Source organism: Nyctibius grandis, chromosome 4 (assembly GCF_013368605.1).
Source record: "Nyctibius grandis isolate bNycGra1 chromosome 4, bNycGra1.pri, whole genome shotgun sequence".
NCBI lineage: Eukaryota > Metazoa > Chordata > Aves > Nyctibiiformes > Nyctibiidae > Nyctibius > Nyctibius grandis.
Genome location: NC_090661.1, coordinates 15,384,660 through 15,405,612, shown reverse-complemented (window position 1 = coordinate 15,405,612; position 20,953 = coordinate 15,384,660). Strand labels below are relative to the sequence as shown.

Below are 20,953 nucleotides of genomic sequence, written 5' to 3'. Positions count from 1 at the left end.
AGTACCAAGGAAACTGGATTGCTCTATTGGTTGATCTGAATACCTAAATTACTTGAGTACTTTTGAGAAACCAAGACTGATTCACTGATTATCTGCTATGTCCTTCCTCTCTTATCTGTTCTTTGCAGACTTTTATTTTCTATGTGTTTAGTGTGATTCTTTTGGTACTTTTCTGAATTTCAGAGGTATGTTTTCTTCAAAACTCCTAAAGAAGTTAAACCTCCTGAGGATCTCCAGGACCTTGGCGTTCGATTCCTACAGCCATTTGTGAATCTGTTATCCAAAGGAACATACTGGTGGATGAATACATTCATCAAGACCGCCCATAAAAAACCAATAGACTTGAAAACCATAGGCAAGCTTCCCATTGCTATGAGAGCTCTGACCAATTACATTCGCCTTAATGAGGCCTTTGAAGCACAGAAGGTATGCAAAGCATGGAATTAGGTCCGTCTGCTTACTCAGTGCTTACATTTTTCATTACTTTTTATGCTATGAGCATGACATAAAATTATATAAAGAGACATGATGCAAATGCAGTATCCATTAGCATAGCTTTCTATATACAAAGAGATCACATGCTCAGTCGTACCTCGTACAAATAATGAAATTTCTCTACCTAAACATGCATGTCAAACACACTACTGGTTAAATGCATGTAAAATCCATATGGCCTCTATTTTGATGTGGAAAGTAATTATGGATTGTATTCACTGAACCCCATTATCATTCTTCCTAATAAGACTTTGGAATCATTCAATTACAGAGTCAATATTAATGAGGCCTCACAGGACTATTTTTTCCCATATTATTTCAGTTACAGTTTGCCCGTAGGAGAATTCAGGGCTGAAACTACCTCAGCTCAAATTCTGTTTGACTCCCTGGTGGGAGCTGAGTATACTTAGGATTTTAAGAGAAGTCTTTTGCGTTCTGTCTAAACAGTGTAGGTTTCCAGTCTCTGTGTTCACAGGAACACAAAACCTGTCAGTTCCCTCTGTCTTTTTTTCTTTCTCCCCCAGCAAGCCACAAACACCCCGCTTATTTGATCTCTGTTAAGGGTAGGAAAGAAATAATGGTTCTTTTTGTGATGTGGAGGGGAGTACAAATTAATAGTTTGTCTGACTCTATAAAAAAGGGAAAATAATTGTAGTTCCTGTGATTGTCTAGCTCAAAGATCGCAACTGGTTGTCAATGAATTAAAGGAGGGATAAAAATACCAATAATTTATCAGGCCTGAGGCTAATACATAACATAATCCTTATTTTTTTTTTATTCTGAACAGAACAAAAGGTCATCATCTCCACAAGGATCTAGATCAATTTGGCGTGCTCTCTGCTGTGCTTTTGGAAGACCCTTACTTCTCAGTAGCACGTTCCGTATTCTGGCTGACTTGCTGGGATTTGCAGGTCCGCTCTGCATCTCTGGGATTGTTCACAATGTTGGAAAAGGAAATAACACCATCCGCCCACAGGTACAGTCAAAATGTCATAAAAATAGAGGAGTCAAAAAAGTAATGTTATGACTATGTATTATTTGGCCTCAGTAAAGAAAGTGACTCTGCAATGTATTTGTGAATGCTAGAAATGACAGTACGTATATACTGCCTATTATCTACATTTATACCTTGATGGGGAGCAAAATATGTTACCTGTCTGTCTAGTCTGGCTTGCATTCTGGAAAACAACCTAATTCAAGATAATGGTGAAGGATATCCAGAATCCCACTAGTATCATAAGGATTTTAGGTACAGTCTTGAGTAGAGATTGAATCAAGTATGTGACTGACTGCTTTTCAGAAAGGAAAAAGTGTATTTTTAATAGGCTTGACTTTTCATTTCCAAAAACGAGTGACGTCTAAAGAGGAGTGGATTAAAGCAGGCTTTTGTCATCGCAATAAAATGCCAAATAATTTAGCTGTGACAAAGAATTTCCTCTAGTGTCTTTGGGGAGATTGGTTTTGAAAGATCAACTGAAACATATTTTTTAAAGAATGCTACTTAAATTAATGTTCCCCAAGAAGAAACAGACATACTTCTCGATTAATGGCGGGGGGGGGGCGGGGAACAAAAGAAGGAAAAAAAGGAAAGACACAGGAAACATCTTCTCATTATAAATGACGTCACTCAGGCAGGATTTCTGTGAGAAAGCTCACTTTATTTTTGCAGCTTGCTTATTGTTTTATATAAGACTATTTCCAAAGTCTGTTGACACTAATGGGAATATACCGATTCACTCAAGTGCACTTTGGGTTAGGTCCACTGTACATATTGAAATACATCAGATGCATTGCAGAAAATTTAACAAAGGCCTCAGGCTGAAATTAATTGTTTATCCATTTTGCAATCCTTATCCTAATATTTGGAAACTTAATATAGCGAGTAGTTTCAATGGAAACCAGTTAAAGCAGGAAATGAAAAAATGATAGGGCTATGTTGCAGCAAAGCACTGTGGAAGCTTTTTAGCTGCTTCTTGATAATTTTTTTGGAACTCTGTTTCACCTGAAATTATACTGATTTACGTACTATCCTATTTAATTTTCCTATTAAAGTGTCAGCTAGTGCTCCTCTGTGAAAAATGCTGAGATCTGGTCCAGATAGGCACTGGATGGAGTCTCATCCAGCCTTGACATCTTCACTGTGTCTAGCTAAGCGGTAGCCTCATCGTTGCTGTAATTTACACCATTTGAGGATGACCTAGCAGCACTATTCACTGATGGTGATAGTCCAGGAGTGACTCTTAAGGGTGTATTTTATCTTTGCTAAAAGGTCTCCAAGAGGCTTTTCCTTCTGTTTTGACCTGGTTTATACACGTTGTTTTTCTGTTAAGAGGCTAATTTCCTTTACATTTGAAAATTGCTATTGCTGGATTAGATGAAATACATTTCTAAAATGTATGAATGCTTTCTATTCAAACCATTTGTAAATGGACTGGTCTGTTCAGGAAAACTCCCTCATGCACATACCTAGCCAACTGGGTCTACTTTGGAAAAAAATACACCAGCTCTGCTACTAGGAATGTTAGATCCTTACTTGTAATGAGTCAAAAAAGGAGAACCATGCCTTATTAGTTGTTTGCTCCTGAGAGCTACATAGGTGTGGGAAACAAGCCCTGTCTTATGAAGGGAAAGATAAGTTGAGGGGAAACATCGTTTGTGTCTGATGTGCTACTGAGTTTGAGGGCATTGGAAAGAGTTGCCATACAGTGGGACAGAGTTGGACAAGCAACGCAAGCTGTGAATACAGCAGAGAGTGTCTTTTACCATCCCTTAAAGTGACATTTCTTCATTTTAAATAGTTCAGATTGAGGAGATGATGTAATGAGTCAACTGCATCTTTCAAACAGAAATTCTGTTTGTGAAACTGAAGGCAAAGAGATAAATCCTAAGATATAATATTTTCTCTGTTCTTCAGGCCCTTTGTGACAGATGTAAACTGCCGTGGAGCTGGAACTCTGAGATCACGTGGGTGTCACGGGCAGTATTAACTGCTTTAGTTAGTGCCGCAGTTAGTCAGAGCACGACAGTGTTTTAAATTCTGTCACGCTCTTCATGTTTATTTATATCTCCAGTATCAATATTTATGGCCACCCTGGAATGTTCTTATGACACGAATTTCTCTGAGTGTTAATCATTTCACACCAAAGAAGAGACTGACAGAATGATAACCTTTATATTTTGCTGGTAGCATCTTCCACATTGCAGTGTTAAGATCAGCAGTTCTAGTATTAGGAATATCTGCTGACGTAACACATTCAAATGATACACCAAACCTACAGACTCATTATTTTAAATGCTATGGGAGTCATAGGTCCCAGGGTAGCAAAAGGCCCAGTGTTGATATTTAAGACTATGTGAGTCTAGGGTCTTTAAGTATTTAAATAGTGGCCTTTTGCTCAGCCTTTTACTGGTTAGAGCCTACTGGCACTTTTAAAAAGTGGTATTATGCTGAAGTTGTCAGGAAGGTGAGACACTGAATGTCCCCAAAGCCATTTCTGAAAATAAAACATCTAATTAGTTCCATCAACTTCTCAAACAAGGTTATTTGCCTTATATGTGAAAGGTTCAGTAGATGTGCAGTTATTTCCTTGTGTTTCCTTGTGTTTCCTGCAGGCTGACAAGTGTACTTAGACAACTATTGCACAGGAAAAAATAGGTGGCTCTTAAACTTGTTCGGTTAAGCACCAGGGGCAGTTCTTCCACCTTACATGTATCTAACGCTTTATGCTCGTAAGCATAAATATTAAAGAGTCTGAAAGATAAATTGGCTGCATCTAATTGGACATGGACTTAGCCAATTTGTGAATTTCTCTTTTCCACTGTCGTGGCCTTACAAGTAACATGGGAGAAGACCTGGTTGTACTTGTAATTTTCCAGACCTGTGATACCTTTTCTAAAGCTTCCAGGCTAAATGTAGAGCCTTGAGTCTTCCTTCTTATTCTTCAGAGTTATAGCAAGAATAGATTTACAACCACAGTTACATCTTGCAAAGGTCAAAGGCACATTCACTTGATTTGAAAAGCTGAATTTGTAAGACTAAATAATCTGGAAGAGAGACTCCCTTTTGCTGCACCATAGACTTTTTGTAGTATATAATGGTGCTGTAGCCTATTTGAATTACTTTGTAAGTTCTTGAATGTTCCATGTTCTTGTAAGTTCTTGCACTGTATGCTTACCTAGAAGTAATATATGACTATCAAGATGCCTCCTTATGGAAATAAGGAACATTTGCATGAACAAAGATTTACAGAAATGGAATCATACTTACTTGCTTTTCTTTGTGTCCAGCCTTGGTCTGAATCTCAGTAGCTTGTAACAAACGCCACATAAGTGGGAAGAGGGAGTTAACCTAAGAAATCCACACAAGTCTGTGTTGCGTAGTAGACAAAAGTCCTTTGGGAGCTGCTTAATTTGGCCAATGTTTGAAGAAGAGTCAACCACACTTCATTTGGAAGTTATCAGATATTTATGAAGAATAGTGACTCTGGTGTTGATGAATGAACACCCAGGTACCTCAACAGACGGTTAAACCGTTGCATGGACAGATCAGATTAGTTTCCTCTCACGAGAAGGAGTACTGCTATGTGAGGTGGGAGGAACTGCGTCAGGAAACTTGTACTGGAAGTGTTCTTGTAAGCATGCATTCTTCTCATGGAGTAAAAAAAAAAGAATCCTTTCAAAAACTGTTTTGCTCATTATCTTGTTTCCCTGTTTGGAAAGGTAACTATACATTTCTCTGCTTTTAAGCCTATAACTTACCCTGCTGATCTCAAGGGGATAGATAGTGTGTCTACTACAGCAATGGCAGGAGCAATCATGAATGTCAAAAGGTGGAGTAAAAAGAAATGGAAAAACTACCCTAAGACTTTGGTTCCTCAAGAAGATGAAGTGACCTATTGGGTCACCACTGCTGAAAGGACTTGCTCTTCCTCCTTTCACGTTCCTTGTCACCCCTGCTTCTCTTCCCTCCTTTGCTCTGGCACCAAGGGGACACTTTTGTGGTCTGATTCAGTCCATCAAACTAAAAGAAAAATAGCAGACTTTTTTTCTTGGGCTGATTTTCTTCTGTTAGTGGTTTGAATTGGCTCTGGAAGAGATCCAATTAGCTCTCAAACTAGTGCACAGTAAGCAACAGAAGCATGCAGGTTGGAGCAACCCAGATGCAGTTCAGGATAGGGAGAAGTTCATTCCTCTTTCAGCTGGCTCAGCCTCATCTTACAAAATCACAGCTTTAAAAACTAAGTTTAGCCTCTGTCTTAACTTGTCGTGTGGGGTTTCTATAAGTGGTTAACTGCAAGGTGCAGATCAGATCTAATAAAATGTACAGACAGTGAGAGTTTGTGAAATGTAGTTTAAGTGTTATAGCTGTCTTGAAAACGTCAACAACAAGGAAACTATGTAGGCAAGAAGAAATGTGCTGAGCAAGGAATACAGCAGGAGTGTAAATTACAAGAAGCTATCTGAAAGGGAATAGAAACAGACCTCTTCCTAATTTTGCCTTTAATGGCAACATAAGCCAGAAATCAAAATTTTGAAGAGGCCAAGGGGAGAAAGAGGAAGGCAGAGACATTTTAGTTTCAGATAGCTTCCCAAGGTGAGCCAGCCTCTCAACTAGTTGTGGCACCAAAGATGTCTGCTTGTTAAATATAATCTAGAATAAATGCATTGCTTTCCCAGTGAGCTACAGACATGCTTCAAAATGCACTTTGGTGATTTCATGAACTTACTAGGAGGTAATGACCATAAATAAAAATGTTGAACAAGATGCTGCAAACCAAAATAATGTGCATAGTTCCAGGAGTTGGAAGGCTGTGTTTTCGGTAAGTTGTGAAGGTCATTTTAGTGTTCAGTAACCTGAGGTGCTAAAATAAGGAGACTAATTTCTCCAAAAGGACGTTAACTAGTCCTTTCTGACAATGGGCAGTGAACATCTTTTTAGCAAATGACCATATGGAGTTATTCAAAGTGTCCTACTAGAGTTTTGGAAGGATATCTGAAATCCTATAAATGTCATTCTGCATTTAAACAAAGCTTACTGAGTTGGCACATTCTATGAATGTTTCCCTGTATTGATAAACTGTGAGGTTTCAGATAAGGTTGGGAGCACTTTCAAAGTAATAAACTGTGGTTATGTCTGCTTATTAATTATGCAAAACTGATAAATTACCATTGCACCTGATTTCTAACTTTTTTTTTTATAGACTAAAATTCTTGGTGTTTTCTTTATTTCGTCTCAAGAGTTCCTGTCCAATGCTTATGTTTTGGCTGTACTCTTATTTTTTGCCCTTCTATTGCAAAGGACATTTCTCCAAGCATCATACTATGTTGCTATTGAAACGGGAATCAACTTGAGAGGTGCAATACAGGTAGCCAATATATCATTAACTAACCTGTTTTCATACAATCATATGTGTATATGTAAATACAAATTATAATTATAGTTTTTAAATTCTGAAATGCTTCTCTCTTGAAATGTATTGAATGTAACCATTGCCACTAAAGATTGTGTTAACTTAGACCTGCATTCTCTTTCCTCTGCGTCTTATTTGATAATTTTAGATAAACATTTATTTGTAATGTCTAATGCTGTATTTCTTCTTGCCTTTGAGCAAAATTTGCTGACAGTAAAACTGAATGTAACTTCTGAAAGAATTTAGGTTCTGAGCTAGACCTCTCCCATCTCAAAGGCTTGTTTTTGTAACATCCCATGCAAATAATACAGCTTTAAAATGTCTTGTGAATATACTTTGGACAAAAGGATAGATTGTATTCCCAATGCATGGAGTGGTGTCTTATTCTATAGGTCATGCCACAAAGTCTACCAGGCATTGCAGAGTCTGTAATTACTGAATTTAAGTAAGACTGGTAAAAAGGAGTCCATAATCATTGTGTAACTGTGAACAGCAGATCAAAGTTTTATGTAGTATACAAAGATCTGTGCCTGGAAATGAGAGAACTAGGTGTAAGATTACAAAGTGATATTGCCAAGTGCACTGGCTGAAATCTACCCTCTGACAGCTTGAAAGCCAGCCTTATAAGTTACACTATTTATCCACTGAACTACATAGATCCTGTGAGAGGCTGTGTGATAGATGGATGCTTTCAATAGCAGCGTAATTGTTTAATCCTCTTTTGATCTTACACTTGGAAGTACTTGTCAGCTGCCAGACTTCTGGATTCCATCCATTGGTTTTCCTGTATTAGAGTGAAGTAGAAAATTCCTAAAGAAATAAAAATTTGACCCAAAATATATATTTAAAAATTGCATGTCTTGTATTAATCAGAAGAGCTGCAACTAACTGAAAAATACATGGACCACAGCAAGTGTAAAAGGGGAATTGTTGGAAAATAGGCCACATTAGTTTTGTTTAAAAAAAAGCTTTGTGTTCTCTGCACTGGATATTACACAGAGGCCTAGATAATGCCAGCTGTTGGACCATTCAAAATGGAAAATTTTGGGCCATCACTCCAAGCCGGAGAATTAGTATTAATGGCAGTCTCTGTGCCAGTATTTTATACAATTTTTCCTATAATTTTTCAATTTTCTTTAAACCTTTTCTCTCTCTTCCTCCTCTGTTTAAACTGGCACCTGTTCAATGTGCCCTACATGACTTTATGCTTCATGATGGACGGTTGGCACTTGATCCAAAGGCACTTACTGAATCAGGGTGCCTCCTGTCAGCTAAGTCTTATGACTGCAAAGCATCGCTGTGTAGCCACTTACCAAACCAGCTGGTAAAAGTACACCTTCATTATTGTGTATGAAGTTATTTTTATACATGGTGCCCAGTTCTGCAGTGAGATAACTACTTAATTCAGTACAATCAGTCAGACCTGTTATATTACTTGCCTGTGAATTAAATTTTGTAATGGGACTGAGCTCTCTAGGCAAAATGTAGCAACATTCTCAGCCAGGAACATAGTTCTGAGGTTGGATGGGACCTGAATCAATTGCCAGAGAAAAATAACAAGGATTATAATATATTGACTATTAGATATTGAATGTAATAATATATTATTTTATTAGCACTAGTTTCAGCACGGACACTCCATGGAGAAGCTTGGAGGTGTAAGTCATAGTTGCTATTGTGGTTCTTGGGCCTGTTGGGCAGTAAAGGTTTCATTCTCTTAGTGATCCCCAGGGATGTAAAAAGGGAGTACTTAGACAACCATTATGTACCTAATTGCACTGTGCTTTTTGTGGGTGAACAGTAAGACAGTAGCTTAAAATTTTTCATCATAACACAAAAGGCCAAACTTTAAGCTCTTCATTCAAGTTACTGGGAATGTTGGTTTCCCTCAGCATGCGGGACTATGCCTGTGTTTTAGATGGAGCTAGAAATCTTTTTTAATTTCTATACGCTAACAACTTTTGATCTCTCTTCCAGACAAAAATTTACAATAAAATTATGCAACTTTCAACTTCTAACATGTCTATGGGGGAGATGACTGCAGGACAGATCTGTAACCTGGTTGCCATAGACACAAATCAGCTGATGTGGTTCTTTTTCCTCTGCCCTAACCTTTGGGCTATGCCAGTACAGGTAAGGAGGCTGAATGTGCTTTTGTTATTAATGTGCATCAGTCTGTAGTGATTTATTTCTTATGAATTTTATAAAAGTAGACATATTAAAGAATGAGTTGAAATAAGATTTCAAGCTATCAATATCTAGAAACATTGTAGGTAATATATTTCACATCTGTAACAGGACTCCAGGTGTTTAGGATTGCATTGGGATCTTGGCTGCTACCATGCATGCTTTGTATTTGTAACAAGAATTTATAGGGTGCAGCAGACTATGTTATTCCAGTGCATTCATTTATTATGTCAGTGGAGTTAACTGAAATGTATTGCAGTCATTTGTCTTCTGAATCCCAGCAGAAACAAGAGAAGCAGCAGTTTATTCAAAAATATGATCACTTAGAGATGATCCTGCGGACATCCCTTAAAACTACCGCTGCCTCATGGATGACAAATTCTAGTGTACGAAATTTCACGGATTCATTTGTTGTATGAAATGGCTTTGCTTCTTTATCCTGTCTGGTGTCTTTGTCCTCCTGTCTCTAAATACCGCTCTCATCCCTTCAGTCTCCTTTCCCACATGCATGACATGGGGCAGATCACTGTTCTGAGTCACGCTTAATCACCAGTGACTCCTGGTTCAATGTCCTGTAGCCTTGTAGCATGTATAATGCCCAATGAAATACAACTAGGTCTTATCAAGTCTTTAAGATGAGGAAAACAGAGTCCCATCTCGGAGGGTACTTTCATGATTGATTTAAATTAAGCCCATTCCCTTACTGAAACAGGAGTTTGTATGTGCAATGTCCAACATGGAAACACGGTATTTTTACCTCCTTTATTGTTCCAGCTCTATTGATTGCGCATTGTGTCACATGAGCTTGCGGAGCTACTGAAAAACTAATCTGATCAAAACTAGTCTTTTTTCAGTGAGGTAGTATTCCTCTGAGCCTGTGAAGTGGTCAGCCTCACTGGATGGCCATGTGATTAAGGTTACGCTAGTAAGAGGGTAGACCAGACAGAGTAGTAGGTCAGAGCAATCGCAGTACAACCTTGGATCATTTTTCAAAGTTCACGCTTACTGAAACAGTGGAAAAGGGCAAATTACTTAGTTTGAAAGAGCCAGTACTTACTTAAACCATAGAAGCATCCTGCACTTCCATTTAGGAATTTAATGAGAAAACTGACAGTAAAGCACATAATAGCTTTGTCTGATATTAATACAGTACTGTGCAATTCTTTGTTTTCTTTAAGCTACTCAGTGTATTTTTGTTGAGAGTGGTTCAATGCTAAAAGTAAATACAAACGAAAGAGGCAGCAGAGTTAAAATTCACTCAGTATTTTCTAAAAGTATCATTTAGTTTCAAAAACATGATGAAAACTCATGAACTTTGTGTTCATGTCACAAAGGTGGTCTGGTTCCAGCACTACGCAGAGGCTGATTTGGCTAGCGTGGAAGTCAGAAAGCTGCAAATAATCTACCCAGCAACTTTGCATTTTGGGTTGCCTGCTCTTGCCCGAAAATGAAATCATTTTCATGAGACTCTGTATGGACTGCAACTGGCAGGTCATATTTCCAGTCAGTTTCTGACATGGCTTTAGGAGTGTTGCTTAGGATTTCCTGTATCCATCAATATCTGATACTAGTGATTTTTCTTCTATAAGATGTTGAGCATATAAAAATACTACATTGAAAAGTTGGTAATAGGGACAAAAAGCCAGGCATTCAGTTGATTATATAAATTATATGAATGTCCTTCAAAGAGTAAGGTGCTAGACTGCTGCCCATCAGGATATCTGGATTCTTTTCTGACAATAAGGATACATATTAGAATCGAGTGGATTTTATAGTTATTGCTGTGAAAAACAAGAGCTTTTAGTCAAGCTGCTACAGATTAGATGAGCAAGTCCTTCTTTGCGATGGTCTTAATATTACCTGATTGCATGGTAAGCCAGATTAATTTTCTAACCTGTAAAAAAAAAACTCTTATGAGTTTTTTTCTGGATTTGTTTTCTCTGGATTTTTTTTTTTTCCTCACTGAGGAAAATACTGGGAAGAGGCAATGCAGGTCCTTCTTCATTGTCAGTGATATTGAGTTCATGAATGCATCTTGTGTCCTCTTGTGTGGTCTCATACTTTGGGGAATATTTGTTCTCTGGAAAACCAGTTAGTGTCCTCTTGAAATACGCTGGGAGTCTTCACACTTTTGCTGTATGTGTTTGAAAAGTATTATGTTACCATATGTCTTCTAGTATCTCTGTGGTAGTAAGGGGTAGATTGCTTCCAAGACTGCAGTAGGACCTGGAGGAAGAAGAAATCATAGAATCATAGAATGGTTTGGGTTGGAAGATCCAACTTAAAGATCATCTAGATCCAGCCCCCCTGCCATGGGCAGGGACACCTTCCACTAGACCAGGTTGCTCAAAGCCCCATCCAACCTGGCCTTGAACACTACCAGGGAGGGGGCATCCACAACTTCTCTGGGCAACCTGTTGCAGTGTCTCACCACCCTTACAGTCAAGAATTTCTTCCTAATATCTAACCTACATCTACCCTCTTTCAGTTTAAAACCATTCCCCCTCATCCTATCACTACTTGCCATTGTAAAGAGCCCCTCTCCAGCTTTCCTGTAGGCCCCCTTCAGGTACTGGAAGGCTGCTAGAAGGTCTCCCTGGAGCCTTCTCTTCTGCAGGCTGAACAACCACAACTGTCTCAGCCTGTCTTCATAGGAGAGGTGCTCCAGCCCCCTCATCATCTTCATGGCCCTCCTCTGGACTTGCTCCAACAGCTCCATGTCCTTCTTATGTTGGGGGCCCCAGAGCTGGATGCAGTACTTCAGGTGGGGTCTCACCAGAGTGGAGTAGAGGGGCAGAATCAGCTCCCTCAACCTGATGGCCACGCTGCTTTTGATGCAGCCCAGGATATGGTTGGCTTTTTGGGCTGCAGACACACATTGTTGGCTCATGTTGAGCTTCTCATCAACCATCACACCCCCAAGTCCTTCTCCTCAGGGATGTTCTCAATCCGTTCTCTGCCCAGCCTGTATTTGTGCTTGGGATTGCCCTGACCCACATGCAGGACCTTGCACTTGGCCTTGTTGAACTTCATGCAGTTTGCACGGGCCCGCCTCTCAAGCCTGTCAAGGTCCCTCTGGATGGCATCCCTTCCCTCCAGTGTGTTGGCTGCACCACACAGCTTGGTGTCGTCAGGAAATTTGCTGAGGGTGCACTCAATCCCACTGTCCATGTCGCCGACAAAGATATTAAACTGCGCCAGTCCCAGTACTGATGCCCGAGGAACACCACTCATTACTGGTCTCCACTTCGATATTGAGCTGTTGACCACAACTCTTTGAGTGCGACCATCCAGCCAATATCCACCGAGTGGTCCATCTGTCAAGTCCACATCTCTCCAGTTTAGAGACAAGGATGTTGTGAGGGACAGTATCAAATGCTTTGCACAATTCTAGGTAGATGACGTCAGTCACTCTTCCCTTATCCACCAGTGCCATAACCCCATCGTAGAAGGCCATCAAATTTGTCAGGCAAGATTTGCCCTTAGTGAAGCCATGTTGGCTGAATGTCTGGTAAAACTCTTCAGAACTCCAGTGAGAGTTGTGTAAAGCCTCAAATCAGGATATAGTGAGCACATTAAGGTGTAAACAGTCAGCAGCTTACTAACTGATAGCTTCTTTTAACCGTGCTTTCATGCCTAGGGTTTGCATTTACTCTACATGTGAGCTGTATGTAACTATACCTGTTAAAATATTAAGATATAAAATTATTGTAGTCATATTTATACAGATTATAGTATGGCTGAATTCATACAGTATAAATGCATTTATCTCTTTCTTGTGCAGGAGTAACTGTTTTCAGGTATAGGCTAGTTTTCCTTATCTACTCTGGAGAGGCTTATACAACAGTTAAAAACATTTTACTTTCTAGAATTAAAAAAGCATGATGAATATAGCAATTATCAGCAGGAATTTTTCGGAAAGAAACGTGACTTATTTTTTAGCATCAGGATGGTTTCCCTGAAATTATGGGGGGAAAAAAATGGGAACAAGATTATTCTGAAGCAGGGGAAAAAAAAAAAAACATGATCAAGGAACATGTGCTGATATTGATTTCTAATGGCAAAAGAGAAGACAACTATAATGACAAGAAACTGATATGAAATATCATATGAAATATGGTTACAGGTTGGCAGTTTGTCAGTAATAATTTGGATATCAGGGTATTTTTTTATCCATTTACTAGAAGTATCCTACAGCAAGAAGTCAGTGATTGTATGCTGCTAAAATGATATTGCTGAAAGAGCTATGAGGCATTAAGAAGAGCCCACCGCTTTAATGATAACATTTAGGGTCCAGTTATCCCCTAGGCTTAATCTCCATTGTGAGTCTGTTAGTAAAACAGGCTATGTAAGAGGTACCAATTTAATGTACACTTTTTGTAAGACCACTCTGGCAGCTCAGTGTAGAGAGTGCTTTAGCACAACTGAGAATTAAGCAAGTTTCATTGCATATTGTGTAACAACATTTTGCCCTAATGTGCCAGAAGTCAACAAATTGTAAAGATTTCCTGACAGTCTGCTGAAAACATGATTATATGTGCCTTAAAATTCACCCTGCTCCTTAGCAGATCAGGACTATCAGCATCAAAGCATGCTCCTGTTTTGTGATGATGCACGACATTCATTCAATACCTTGTTTTATGAGGCAGTGAAAGCAATTACTGGATGCTCGAGAGATGGCTAATAAAAAGTTGAACAAGCTTCGTTATTATTTAGAACAGGTTTTTAATTGTTTTGTAGCTCTTAACCTAACAATCAGCATTTCAGCATCTGCTGTGGATTGTGTAATTATCCTTGACTAGAAGACCTAGCCATTCATAACAAGTTAGATTTTCTATGCAGTCCAGATAATTTGAGCCCCATCTTTGCTCTGACTGGAGTCAATAGGAGCTTTATCATTGCCTTAAGTTACTGTTTGAAGGCCATTGAAATCAATGAAAGGAGGCCTGGGTATGCCCATCAGTTGAAAGACGCCCTCACTAGGTTTGGCTCAAACCCTGGGAGCAAAATGAGGCCCTATAAAAGCTTCCCACCTCCCTCGCCTCCATTTTATAAATACCCTTTTTTGATTTCATTGTGATTGTTAAAAAATCCTATATTCTTCTATCTCTGGTTCATTGGCAGGGATAGCTTACAGTTGTAATAAAAGGATATTTGTGTCTTTCAAAACTGGCCACAGAGCAGTTTCTGGCTGAAAGTATTTGCTATTTTCAATAAATAATAAAGACAAAATAACCAGAGCTATTGGTGAGTTTCTTACTCATGATATATATCTCTGGCAGGTAAAAAGCTTTGGGATTTTGATGAAAGGGAAGCAAAGTGTTTCATTATACAGTTGTTTAAAAATATGATCATTACCTTCTCAGAAATATTAATGAGAGCCTTTCCATCTGCCAGATACTGTCCTCCAGCAGTTCAGATATTATCTATGTACTGCTTATTATTGACTGTTTAGTGTGCAGTATGATAAATGTAGAATTACTTGCAATATCGCTTACAGATTTCAACACTTTTTGGATACAAGCTGTGGAACCTAAGGACTCTGTTTTTCTTAATGGAAACACCCAGTTCCCATAAATATGTGTGGGAATGGATGGGTGTATGACTACTGAGCTTCGAAATGACAGAAGATAGTGTTTCTGTGAGGGTTATGAGAGTATGCAAATATAGTAAGAGTAGTAGATAATGCTTTAAGGAAATTTTCAATTATTATTTTTTTAATTACGGGCAATGATGTATGAAATTAACTTTCTATCACTATGTCTTCTGATTAATTTATCACTTTATACTGATAAATATATAGAGTGTCAATGCTCCAGATTGTTCAGGAGCCAGTCATTAGAATAGTGGTAATTAACATTGATAGCTTGTATATCTTGTTTGCGTTTATTGAGCTGCTTACTGTATTCCTTTCCATCCAGACTGTGGCTCTCTCTAGATTCTTATTTATCTAAAGACAAATCTTTTTTTTTTTTAAGCTCTTTCTCTTACCTTTTTTTAACAGTCATTGCCAGTCTGGTACTGTGCATCCTTAAAACTGTTCCTTGCAAGCTTATGTTAGAGTTTATCTGAAGTGGAGGTTCTTAGTGATATGATTTATCATGTTCCCTTTTTTATGTAGTGGTTAGCAATAATGTCATGTTACCATTTACAAGATCAGTTGTATTTTTAATAATATTTCATATTAGTTTCTACAGTGAGCAGAGAAGCATTCCTTCTTTGTGGAAGTCCCATGCATTGTAGACTAGTGAGTTCTGATCAAACTGGGAGATGTAATTTCTCCCCCATCGTAAAAATGCTTAAATGTCAAAGAAGAAAAAAAAATTGTAAGTCAAAGAAAATGCATGCTGTGTCGTCTGGCCAGTGGGCTAAAAAATATTTAATAGTGACTATAAAGGGAATATCTCAATGTGTTACTTTGAAGTATTTTAAAATAACTTTTTAAATTTTACTTAGTTTTCTTAATAAATGTATTTATTTAAAAATAAATTCATTTTCAACAGCTGAGAGAGTTACATTATAGAATATAAGTAAATCTGTACAGCCTTCCTCTACTGTTCATAATGGGATGTCCCTGAAATGGAAATACACAGAATCCACAAGCTGGGGAGGAACACTGGGTGGATGTATTTGGTCCTCTGGCAGAATATCCTGACTGACCAAACCCCACTGTGCCAGCGATGCAGAACGTACAACGTTTGGGGGTAGGGTTAGCTGCAGCAGCTGTTGGTTTTGAACATGCTGTCCAGTTACCCCGTGATTGGTCTTTGTGATGCATACCCAAAATGAAGTTATCCCAAGCCTTCCCCTCACTTTCTTTTCTTCCAACAGATAATTGTAGGAGTTCTTCTGCTCTACTACCTTCTTGGAATCAGTGCCTTAATTGGAGCAGCAGTAATCATAGTCCTTGCACCTGTTCAGTACTTCGTAGCCACAAAACTCTCACAGGCCCAGAGAAGCACGCTGGTAAGTGTCTTCAAACTCGTACATGATATAAATATCCCCTCTGATAATTATGTATTGGTCTGTGTTTGGAATTACAAAGCGAACCACGGACGTTGACCAAGAACTGATTCTCAAACATTGGTGATGTTCAAGAGTGTTAAGTTCAAGAATGTGAAAACATGATAAGCATAAGCAGTAAAGATGCAGGTTTTGGGGTTTATGTTTTTCAACAAGTATGTGTTTCCCTAAGAGCAAAAAAACTTAAGATCATTCTAACTTGCAAATGTAAATGGTTAGTAATCATTGACTGCAATGGCTATGTGCAGTCAGATGGTGCGCAAATGAATTAATCGTGCAGGGCAAGCTGTCCAAGGGGAAATGAAGTAGGAACGCTGCATCCAAACTTGGACCCCAGATACATCATAGCTGTGGAAACCTATCAAAGTGACTTATTTAAATAAGCTATGGACAATCCTAACTCCCACAGCATGCTCCGCAACTGAGGAGCTTAGAGCTCTGCTCAGTCACAAGCTGTTCCTTGGTCCCTCACTTGGCTTGTCTATAATTTGAATTGCCTGCATCACTGCTGAGAAAGTTACCTTGGTTCATTGGAATTACCATGCCCAGCTGCTCTGGACGTTATCCGCACTTTCAGCAACTGTTGCGCTGCCAAGGAAGCCATATGAACCTGTAATGGAGCCAGACAGCTTGCTGAAATCTCTTCTACCACAAATCATATGTGGTAATGAGAGTTATTTGTGCACCTTCCTGTGTGAAAACTAATGCCTTCACATCAACAGTATACACCCTTCTAGAAATGTAGACAGCATTCATCCCCGTAGCATCCAAGCAGACAGTCAGCATCGCCTAGAAATTCCTGCAGATGGGAGAAGCACATTTTGTGCTAGAAATGTCTCCACTGCGCAACATAGTGCGGTACAAAGATCCTTGAGCTAGCCTGAAAACTGGAAGCAGCATAACTTCCAGTTATGCTTTACTGGGAGTATAAATTTACCAGTGCATTATTATGCCTGAGCCAGGTGGCCCTGCCCAGAGTCAAGGTTCCCTACAGGATCACAGCTTCTTGCTTAATGCGTCCTTTCTGCTTTGAAGCCTGGCACCATTGTTTCCGTATCACGTTGACTGGGCAGAGCGGTGTGCCCAGTCGTAGCTTGTCTGTGTGTTCTCATCTCCTCTGTACGTTGTCAGAGTGCCTGTTGAAAATTCAGCCAGTGTGCTGGGCGGTAGAAGTCATGAGAGGCTGCCTTGCAAGTGATCAGAAAGCTGAGAGAGGAGTAAAATTTTCAGTACAAGCTTTGAGCTCTAGGGAAGCTCACCTTTGTGAAAAACAACAACAAAACATCGGAATGGACAGAACTAGTAAATTATACCTGACTCATTACAAGGGGCTACATAGAATCTGTGCGTGATCCTTATGTTTAGGGGACAGGTGGTTTAATTGTACTCTCTAAGTAAATGTGTATGTAAATGTTGCAGGAGTACTCCAATGAGAGACTGAAGAAGACAAATGAGATGCTTCGAGGCATTAAGCTCCTTAAACTCTATGCTTGGGAACACATCTTTCACAGCAGTGTAGAGGAAACCCGACAAAAAGAAATGACTAGCCTCAAGTCTTTTGCCCTTTATACTTCCATATCCAGTAAGTCTCTTCCTTCATTCTAATCTACTGTTCAGCTCAAGTGTTACTGTGTTATTAGCTATTTAATGAGTTTACCATTTCTCTGCTGAGATTGTTTCAGTTGCTTTAGGCTCTGATCCGTACCCTTCGCTTTCCCTTTAGTCAGACTTTCCATTTGATTCAGTAGAATTTTGCCTGTATGGGAAATATGCCTAAAAGAGAAAGTCAAGATTAATGCTTCATAGCATTAACTTTTCTGGAGAAAAGCTTTTAAGGGACAAGTGTTTCACAGGCTGCCTTCAGCCAGCAATATTCTCCTCTATAACGTACCATTCAGGAAGAAGCCTTTGTTGACATTTCTTTTTTTCTTTTCCCTCCTACATTTTACACAATACAGTGTATCATAATACGTGACATGAATTGTCTTTGCATTGAAGCTCCAACAGATGGTACTTTCTTACTCAAAATTTGGATTTCTTATTTTTATAAGTGATTCTTAAGACCATTTCTATATACTGAAAAGGAAAAATACAAGAATCCTGGCAATTTCATTATTCCATATTGAGATTATTTTGTCTCATGTTATCTTTCAAGCTACTTTAAGGCATTTATCATCCTTTTGAAAAGACCCTAGGGCCAATTGAACTCTGTATTTGAGGAGATCTTATGCAACACCTATATAATTGCTACTGTAATAGTTTAGAAATAATTAGTAAAGTCATACTGGAGAACGCTGTTCATATAATCTGTAAGATATTAATGAAATAGAAACATTTAGTGAGAAGTATTCAAATGCCACAAGTGACCTGTACAAATATCTTCTAGGCTAATAAGGAAGAATACTCCTTAGGAAAATAACTTCCAGTCTGGTTAGTATTATTTGATTACATTTGCCCAAGAGACATGCAGCTGACTTTCTTCCCTGCCAAATGATCACATAGGTAATGCACTCTGAGGGAAAGATCCTGATCCCACTGAATTTACCTGACATTAAGCTGAGGCTTTCCTTGACTTCTGAGACCAAAATTTCTCTCTGGGGATCCTGAGCTCTCTGTGCTTTGAGACTAGTTTCCATTTTGACATAAACCAGAATTTAGCTGGAGTAGATTGCGTGACCGGAAACTCCATCCTACACCCAGGTCAACACAGATGGGCTCCCTGTGTTTGCACTGCTTCATGTGGCATTAAAATCTATTTATAGTCAGAGCCATGGGTTCAGCTGTAGGACTGAAGGAGCTGTGGAGGCTTATTTGATTTTAAATCCTCACAGTATCATTTATAACAGCTAGGAAAAGGTGTATTCACCCCAAGAGTACTGACTCGTCTGTAAAGAAATAGCGACGTAAATAAGAATAGGTATTACGAAAAACAATTCTAAATATTTACTGATGTTTCTTGAAACATTCAATGTTTGCATTTGCATTCTTGTTTTATATTATGTGTGATATTTGTGTGTATGTAAGACACAGTAGATCAGTTTCTTAGCTGGGATAAACCAGTGCAGCTTTTTTATGTTGATGTTGCATATCATTTTGGCTTATAAAGGGTTCCTGTAGTTTCAGCCTATGAGTTCCTTACACTTATCTATACAAACTTGCACTTTAGCAGAGTAAAAAGGGAACATAAATATAGGAGAACTTGCCTTTGTTCTTACCATGGGCATAATTAGAATTACAGGTATAATCAGCACAAAGCATGTTTGCTAATATTATAGTGAACATATGATTTCATATTTTTAAGAAAGAAAAAAAAAAGGTGAACAAGACAGGAGATGACCAAGATTTTATGTATTATTGATGAAGAGGAAGGCAGACACTTCCTAGAACAATAAGAAAGCAGAAATGAGATTTTTATATGTACTTTTTTTTAATGAACGGTTTTGAATAGACTCTGGAAATATTTTCTAAATACACTTAGCTATTAACATGAATGAAAGAATGTGGTTGGAGTTGCTTCTATTCATGAGGAATAGATTTACATTGGATTACAGGAAATATACCTATAAATTTCAGGGCAGTGTTGGCTAGACCACAAGAAAATTCCATTTCAAGACCGCATGGAAACTGGATCTCATCTGCCTTGCCCCTGTGCCTGGATCCAGTTTGTATGTATATGGAATTGTTCATGTGTACTAAAAGAGCTATTATAGAAATTAGCTCTTCCTATAATTTTAATGAAATGTACCCACCAGAATCAAAGCTGGATTGCACAGTTGGTAGTGACACCTTTTGAGTTTTGGCAGTGGATTCTTCAATTGTAGCAAAGAAGATTACTATGTAATTTTTTTCATACTGATTAGTAAGATTATCCTATGTTTGGTTTTACAGGATTTAGCATATACACTATATATTCAGGAAAGACAGAGAAAGAAAGGAGCGGTTTTCCTATTTCTATGAATTTTTGCCTAATCTGTCAGAAGCAAAGTAACTCCAGGCTTTATCACAGGAAAATAACAGTAGTTACTATCCTAAAATATTCAGAAATGACTGAAAATGTTTTTCCCAGTTTTCAGTCTGCATTTTTCCAGTAACAAAGTATTTTTGACCGAATTTAATTAAACCAAAAGTCTTAGCTGCAAAATAAATTTATTTTAGAAAACATTTTATTATTCTGGACACTTGCATAATTGCAAAAAAAATAAAAACACCCCCAAATTCCAGTGACTTGATAAGCTTTTATTTGTTTGCTTGAAAGAAGATGTTTGAAGTGAAGTCCTTGGATGTACTTGTGATGTCTTGTAATAGCAAAATTCAGATGGACTTCTTGGCAGCCACCAAGTGACCCTAGCTGTCTTAACTGCAGCAGGCTTTGCCAACCCTACAGTATATTTAATCTATCCAGCTTCATGTTTGACACGTACGATCTCATACAGTAGACAGCAGAAGAGCAGTATCCATCTCTGAGAAGTTTATCAGCTTTGCTAGATTCCCTCATCAGATTCATTCATAAAAGCAAACTCATGTACTGCAGCAGTCTGAAAGGCAAATTGCGAATGCAAGGATTTAATAGAATTAAGAAGTCCATAGTTGCAGCAATCCAAACTTGCTGCCTGCAAAATTTTTGTGCCATAACTACCTCAAGTTTATATAAAGTGTGAAAATGGGGCAGGAAGTAGAATCATTAGGGGAAATGAGAGTCTGAATTGAAGCTGCTTTGTATTCCAACACAGAAAAGAACATTTTCCTCAGAAAAATATATTATTTTTTTTCCCTAGGGTGAGGAGTAAACTATGAATTTCTAGGCTGTAATACTTCTTAGTCTTTCAAAGGCTAAGCTT

At 38.5% G+C, this 20,953-nt stretch overlaps 1 protein-coding gene and 1 long non-coding RNA gene across 2 annotated transcripts in view; one reads left to right on the top strand and one right to left on the bottom strand.

Moving 5' to 3' along the window:
• Nucleotides 1–20,953, top strand: part of ABCC8 (ATP binding cassette subfamily C member 8) — an 83,498-nt gene that overhangs the window by 12,180 nt on the left and 50,365 nt on the right. The window contains exons 5-10 of the mRNA XM_068399396.1: nt 184–426; nt 1,283–1,471; nt 6,696–6,860; nt 8,883–9,038; nt 15,924–16,058; nt 17,535–17,697. Of these exons, the coding sequence (XP_068255497.1) occupies nt 184–426; nt 1,283–1,471; nt 6,696–6,860; nt 8,883–9,038; nt 15,924–16,058; nt 17,535–17,697 (1,051 nt within the window). The remainder of the gene's footprint in view (nt 1–183; nt 427–1,282; nt 1,472–6,695; nt 6,861–8,882; nt 9,039–15,923; nt 16,059–17,534; nt 17,698–20,953) is intronic.
• LOC137662725 (uncharacterized) overlaps nt 20,313–20,953 on the bottom strand; it is a 56,160-nt gene continuing 55,519 nt past the window's right edge. The window contains exon 3 of the long non-coding RNA XR_011048042.1: nt 20,313–20,650. This is a non-coding gene — a long non-coding RNA (uncharacterized lncRNA). The remainder of the gene's footprint in view (nt 20,651–20,953) is intronic.